Raw genomic sequence first — 7751 nt, forward strand, 5'->3', positions numbered from 1 at the left:
GGTCTTGTTATCCATTGCATAATAAATTATTGAGAGTTTTGAACTTTTTGACTGTGATTGACTGAGATTTATCGACCTGAAAATGTATATTCTGAGTATTCACGTAGTTGCCTTTCTCAAATAAAAGTTCACGTAGTTGCCTTAATTAAATAATGGTGACAATTCTTACATGTATGTGGCTAACATGTCTAAAAAAACTGTTGGCCCATTTTGCCAGAAACCAAAACACATATTTCGATTTTGTTTTACAACTTAACTACAAATGCTAACCGATCTTTTTAAAACGTTTTTTATTCAAAATTTGTTATATGAATCAAGCTTATAAACAAATTTGGCTGAATGATAAACTTCAGAAAAATACATTACCTAAATGATACTTTATATGTAAGTGGTATATGTTTATGTATGTGCCGACATAATTAATCATTTATATAACAATTAACTATAAATCGTTAGTGTAAGACTACCACGTCCATAATGGAACTCCACGAACCTCTAATTCACTCGTTTTCTGGAATCTCACTCTCTCTATATAAACACCAATTTACAAGCATATTCAAACCATCTGAAAACATTTGCTATTAAGGAAAAACAACAACAACAACAACAGAGCACTAAAAATGGCAGCTCTTGCGACCAAACAGTCTCCCTTGTTGATGTTGTCGTCTCTTCTACTCTTGATCGGTGTATCCACCGGAAGTTTCTATGACAACTTTGATATCACATGGGGAAATGGTCGTGCCAACATATTTGAGTCTGGACAGCTCTTGACTTGCACCCTCGACAAGATCTCCGGTTCAGGTTTTCAATCCAAGAAAGAGTATCTATTCGGAAAGATCGATATGAAGATGAAACTTGTCACCGGAAACTCAGCAGGAACAGTCACTGCTTACTACGTACGTAAAGAAGTCAATCAAATATTCATCTCCTTTTCACGTTTAAATGTTGTTGCATTGGTTGTATAGTTACGAATTTGATATTAAGAAATAATGTTTTCACAGCTTTCCTCTAAAGGCGAGACATGGGATGAGATAGATTTCGAGTTCTTGGGTAATGTTACAGGACAGCCTTATGTTCTCCATACAAATGTGTTCACAGGAGGTAAAGGTAACCGTGAAATGCAGTTCTATCTCTGGTTCGATCCCACCGCTGATTTCCACACGTACACCGTTCTTTGGAACCCTCTCAACATCATGTAAGTAAATGTGGTTCAGTGGCATGTTCTTTTATATCGTTCTTTAGAAGCTTGATACTGATCCATGACGGTTCTTGATTTTCTTGATATCTTAAAAGCTTTCTTGTGGATGGAATCCCGATCCGGGTGTTCAAGAACAATGAGGCTCACGGTGTGGCTTACCCGAAGAGCCAGCCAATGAAGATCTACTCGAGTCTATGGGAAGCTGATGACTGGGCTACGCAGGGCGGTCGAGTCAAGACGGATTGGAATAATGCTCCATTCAGCGCTTTCTACAGGAGTTTCAGTGATGTGGACTGTTGTAGCCGGACTTCGGTGTGGAACTGGGTTACGTGCAATGCGAATAGCAACTCGTGGATGTGGACTACACTTAACCCGAATCAGGTTGGACAGATGAAGTGGGTTCAAGATGAATACATGATCTATAACTATTGTACTGATTACAAGAGGTTCCCTCAAGGTCTACCCACGGAATGCAACCTCGGCTGATCGTGTTTCCGAGCCTAGACTTCAAGCATTTGATGAAGTTTCTTTCTTTCTTTCTAATTTGATCTCATGATTTGTTGATTTGGTTTTGTTATTCTTTTGAGTTTCTATTTGTTTCCCTTATTGGGTAGTTGATTATACTTTTGGTCATCTGTAATAATTTCATTAATATGATTAAACATTTAAACTGTTGTTTTCTTAATATCGTAACATTTAACGAGACCAACCTGAGAATTGAGGAAAGAAACAGAGTTTTCTGTCACAACACATAGCATAAACAGAGTATTCTGTTATGAAAACAGAGCAAATTACAGGCTTCTTTGACTACATCACTATTTTATTGGCTGGATATATATATATATATATATTAAAGATTTTGACTGCTTTTATAACTAGTTCACTCGAGTAAATTCTACTTCCTGTTAAATAATCCACTCTTTTTGAGCTCTAGTATTATATGACATGCTTGCATCAATATCGTAAAGTGGCATTAAAAATTTGTGAAACCTGAGGAACACAAAGTTTTACTTGAAGCTCTGAGATATACCTCTAGACATACTTGATCCACCCTTTTCTGAGGTGGCACTTCCAAGGGAGACAACTACAGGGACATGCTGAGTACCTTTTTCACATCTCTCATCTCTAATCGTACTTGTACAACATCTTGCAGATGGAAGTCAGACAGATGTTCCTTTCGTCATCATGACATCTGATGATACACATTCACGAACCTAAGATCTGTTAGAGTTAAACTCCTATTTTGGAACGAAACCTACCCAAGTACATCTCTTAAAACAGGTAAATAATGGTCCACTACTTAAGTTCCTTGAAAGTATTTTACTTAAAACGTAAAATGTCTTGAAAAGTAGTGCACAACTATTCCTTTTTCTTAGGAAAAAGTTGCATGTCTTGATGAATATACCTAATGTACACAGTATAAATACTGTGTACATTAAAACGTAAAATGTCTTGAAAAGTAGTGCACAACTATTCCTTTTTCTTAGGAAAAATGCATGTCTTGATGAATATACCTAATGTACACAGTATAAATACTGTCTTACGACATCTAATAATATTCATTCAGCCAACACTTCTATATCGTATTAGTAAACTCATCCTTTTTTTTTTGTAAACCCATCTTTGCTTTGCATTTATATTGTCAGAACACAATGTATACTCTGAAGCGCTTGAGTGCTACGATTTACATGGATTGCTTGTCACGTGGGATAACAGACAGTAAGAGACAAACCATAGAAACCCATTGGCCTCTGTTTAAAGAGTCTCCAACAAACATCATTCTCTTTCCCCTCAGAATCTCCCACATCTCGGTCACATTCCACCTTTTCAAGTTGCAGGGGGGATGAGGTTGCCATCTCCAGTGTTGATACTCCAAATCAGGCCTACCATGCTTCTCACAGGCCAGCTGGTCACACATATAAGGACAGTCAGATTCCTTGTGTAGTGGGTACACTACAAGAAAACAGGTCTTTAACGACTACGGGTTTAGTTGTACCTTGGTCGTAAAAAGGGTATTACGACCAATGAACAACTAAAAACGATTGGTCGTAATCAGCTGGTCGTAATCACTAATTGGTTGGGAATTGGTCGTAAAAGTACGACTATAATTATTAGTCGTAAAGGAGTCGTACTATTACGATTAAAGTTATTGGTCGTAAATCAGATGTAATATATGTAGTCGTACACGGGTCGTAAAGCTTTAGTCGTAAAGTAGATGTAATAAGCGTAGTCGTAAGTGGGTCATAAATGTTTAGTCGTAAAGTAGAAGTTATATATTAGTTGTCAAGTAGTCGTAAATTCTTTTTCGGATAGAGGTAAATTAGTCGTAACATAACGACTAACTTACATCGAATATGTAATTTTAATAATTAGATTTTAAATACTAAAATTAATTTTAATAATTCAATTTTACAAAAAAAGATTTTTTTTAAAAAATAAAATATTTTACGAATTTCATTTAAATTCATAAAAACATAATAATATAACATTCATAAATTCAAAGTTTTCAAAATACAAAATAACTAAAACCGAAAACTAAGCATTAAGATCATAAAAGAGCTCAGAACTCCTCTCCTCGGCACGCCGAGTCAAATCGTCCTGCTCTTCCGGAGTCGGGTTGGGGACGAAGGTCGGACGCAGGTTCTTCCACGATGCTGTAACCGACGGGTCGACGTTTGGAGTTGTCTCTAGAAGCATATCGAACATGTTTGCCATCGACTTAAACATCCCGTTGTGGTCGGCTAACCTCTGGTTCGCAGTTTCCAACTCCCTCCGGACCGAGGAGTCTTGTTCCCTTTGAGCAGCGTGTTCAGCTCTCGCCATGGGAACATCATTCACACTCCCGATCCCAATTATACGTCCCCTTCTCTTCGGAGCAACCTATATATAATTTATAAATAGATATTATTAGTACATATGTAAAATAAATATATATGCATGTATATATAACTTAAAAAGGTCGAATATTTTACCTGCTCGAAAATCCGGTCTTGTTCGATGGCCGAAAGCTGGACCGGTGGACCATCCGGGTTTTGTTGCGTCCGCTGAGTCTGGACCTCCTCAATCCGAGCTTCTACATCGTTGTAGATCTGCTCTGCTCGTGGATGTACGAATTGGCCATCGGCATGGGAGTGGGTCTCCTTGTAGAGTCGGCTGAGAGTCGGCGGCGCTCCTTCTTTGGCAGCCTATATTTTAAAACAAAAACAATATATTATATATATATATATATATATAATATATATATGTAATGAAAATTAAGAAAAAATCTAAAACTTACAATTTGCAATGCCCTTTTGGCATATGGAGTCTGTCCGGAAGTATGAGGTATTGGCAGGTTACCTTGAGCATCACGGGTTAGCCGGGCGGCCGAGCACTTAAGAGACCTTTGGACTGACTTAGGCAAAAGCCAATAAGCCTTCAAGCCAGTCCAAACGTCATTGCTGAGGTACGTTTGTTTTGCATCATCCCCGATATACTTCCACTTCTCCTTCCAGTCGCCAACAATGTTTTTGAGACGGTGCATTGCCTTGTTGTTGAACTCTTTCTTCACCGTCTCATTGATCCCAGTGGACCAATGCCATTTTTGCTACAAAAAATAATAACAAATATTAATTAGCCAAATTATTTAAAATTTTAAACATAAATAAATAAAATTAATTTAAAACTAACCGCGAAGCACTTGAACCAAGTAATGCGAACGTGGTTCGGTGTAAGAGTCCAATTAGGATGGGCAATCCGAAAGTTTCCTCTGATGATGTCCCCAACGCTCTGGCCCACATCATTGTCCGCTTTAAACCTACAAAATTTTAAAGAATTTATATATATAATTATAAATATTAAATGTAAATTTTAAAATAATTTAAAATTAATTACCAAGTCGTGCCGGATCGTAGATATGGATCGAGGACGGGTAAACCTTCTCGTCCTGGCATCCTGAGAATGTCTTCCACAGAATATCTTGCATAAGGTGCATCCGGTGGCACCATCAAATCTGGATGAAGACCAGGAACTGCAGGAGCCTCCTCTGGAGGCTCGTATGGAACTTGCTCTGGAGCCGGCTGTGCCGGCTGTGCCGGCTGTGGAGGTTGTTGTGGATGTTGTGGCTGCTGATCATGAGGCTGCTGATGATCACGACCCTCCTCATAAGTAAAGTATGTAGTTGGGTCGACGTAAGGCTGCGGATAGTATGCATGTGGATCGTATGGCGCCTGCGGCACATACGGGACGCTAGGAATTTGGCTTTCGGGGACAGTTTCGGGGGTGCGGGAGGTAGAAGCTGATGGATCCGTCTGGCCGAGAAAGGTACTCCCATAAGAAGTCCTCCCGCCACGGTTCCTAAGTCTCTTTCTACCGGTAGTAGCCATATAAGATCGTCAATCTGAAAAAAAATTAAAAACTAAAAATTAAAAACAATTCAAATAATTAATTAAAAAAATTATAAACACATTTTAATATCATCCTAACTAATTCCAAACTTAATCTAATAACCTAACTAAATTCCAAACCTAATCTAATTAACCACCTATAACTAAAACAAAAAAAAAATTACCTAGAGAGGGAGAAGCTCTGAGGTTGTAAGAGAGAGGGGAGTGAGAATGGAATGAGCAACGAAATGGCTTCGCGGTGAGAAGTTTATATAGAGATTTGGTTGTAGTCGTACATTGGTCGTACAATTACGACTAAAGAGGGACGAATAGTAGTACATTAGTCGTAATTGTACGACTAATTAAGGACTAAATATACTTTAGTCGTACACTAGTCGTACTTTTACGACCAACTTAATACGAAAAGGTCGTACATTGGATGTAAATTTACAACCCTGTTACGACGAATGCTGCTTACGACTACATTGGGACCAACGTTTATTAGAAAAAAATTCGAAGAGGTTTATCATAATTTATGATAAACCTCTATTACCAATTTTACATAAATTATGAAAAAAAAAGAGAAGAAAGATACTGGAATCACAAGTAGAAATGACGAAACATAAAGAATTGTCTGTTTCTACTTATGTTTCCATATCTTTATCCTCTTTTTTTTTCTAAAATTTGTATATATGGATTAATTTTCATGTGAACAAATTTTTAAAGTCTACAAAAAACAAGGAAGGGAAAAGAGATGGAATCACAAGAGAAAATATAATCAACATAACGAATAAATAACCGAATTCTATTTCCACTTATGATCCCAAATCTCTTTTCACTTCCTTTTTTTTAAGATTTGTAAATTTTGTTTATAATTCGAGATGGTGAGAAGGGAGTATATATAGGGGCACATTTGACATGCGAGTCGTACTTTGGTCGTAATTGTACGACCAATGAGGGACTAATGTTGGGCTTAGTCGTACATGAGTTGTACATGTACGACTACTTTAGGACTACAAGGTAATGTAGTCGTACATGAGTCGTACTTACGACTAATTAGCTTCGTTATACCCTAAACACGAAACCCCAAACCCTCAAACATCATAGCGTCGTAAAGTGGTCGTACTTAAGCCCTAAAACCTAAACCCTAAACCCTAAACCCTAAACTCAAACGTTCTAACATAATGGAAAAAAAACGTTCTAACATAATGGAACTTGACACTCGTCATCAGAAACATCATCCGCTTCATCATTTTCTTCAAATTCATCTTCATTTGCTTCATTCGTTGCATCGTCTGGAAGTTCTTCGTATCCCGGATTATGCGGATCAATAAGTAAGATATCATCTTCTACTTGTTCGGGTACTTCAACTTCATTTACTGCATCTTCTTGTAATGGCGGTGGGTCATCATTCACAACTCTGCCCCGAGGTGTAACTTTTATAGCGGCTAACCAAGATATTCCAGATTGTCTGATCTTCGGGTATGGAACAAAACAAACCTGATCTGCTTGAGAAGCCAATATGTAGGGTTCAAATTTGTTGTACCTCCGTGAAGCATTTATATCAACAACACCAAACTTGCTATATCGAACACCTCTATTGACTGTGGGGTCAAACCAATCACATTTGAAGAGCACGCATTTCAGCTTCACTACACCGGGGAACTCCACTTCGATGATCTCTTTTAAGATTCCATAGAAATCTGTTTCACCTTTCACACATACTCCATAGTTCACTGTTGCTCGTCGACTTCCATATTCGTAAGTGTGAAAAGTGTATCCTCTTGTGAAATACATAGATGCAATGGTGACCTTACCGACCGGACCTTGTATCAATTCGTGAAACCATTGAGGATAAAATTGATCATCATAATCAACCTGGAACATCAACATTTATTTGTATAAAGACTTAACCAATCATATAATTAATTTTCATGTTAATTAATTAGATACACTACGTACCTGCGTTTTTAACCATTTCACAAAGTGTTGGTCTTTCCTTTTGTTAAGATCAGCAGTTGATATTCCTGGTATAGCTTCTTCGACTTGGGCAACAAAATCGCTGTTTTAAAAGAAAATTATCATTAAGTGTTATATATGTATGGTAAAATTTAACAGAAATAATAATTTAAATTACCTTTCAAATGATTCAATCTCCTCGCAGTTAAGAAGTATATATGTGTGGGCAC

The 7751-nt window shown here is 37.5% G+C and overlaps 2 protein-coding genes across 2 annotated transcripts; one reads left to right on the forward strand and one right to left on the reverse strand.

Annotated features, from left to right (window-relative positions):
* The first annotated feature begins 578 nt into the window (after positions 1-578).
* Positions 579-1830, forward strand: LOC108826245 (probable xyloglucan endotransglucosylase/hydrolase protein 12). The gene is made up of 3 exons (XM_018599632.2): positions 579-896; positions 1002-1195; positions 1294-1830. Exons 1-3 carry the CDS (start codon positions 621-623, stop codon positions 1682-1684), a joined length of 861 nt encoding a protein of 286 aa, XP_018455134.1. The 5' UTR covers positions 579-620; the 3' UTR covers positions 1685-1830.
* A 3237-nt stretch (positions 1831-5067) lies between these two features.
* Positions 5068-5562, reverse strand: LOC130500003 (uncharacterized). Its single transcript, XM_056994692.1, has one exon. It carries the CDS (start codon positions 5560-5562, stop codon positions 5068-5070), a length of 495 nt encoding a protein of 164 aa, XP_056850672.1.
* Positions 5563-7751: the final 2189 nt, after the last annotated feature.

Source organism: Raphanus sativus, chromosome 9 (genome assembly GCF_000801105.2).
Source record: "Raphanus sativus cultivar WK10039 chromosome 9, ASM80110v3, whole genome shotgun sequence".
NCBI lineage: Eukaryota > Viridiplantae > Streptophyta > Magnoliopsida > Brassicales > Brassicaceae > Raphanus > Raphanus sativus.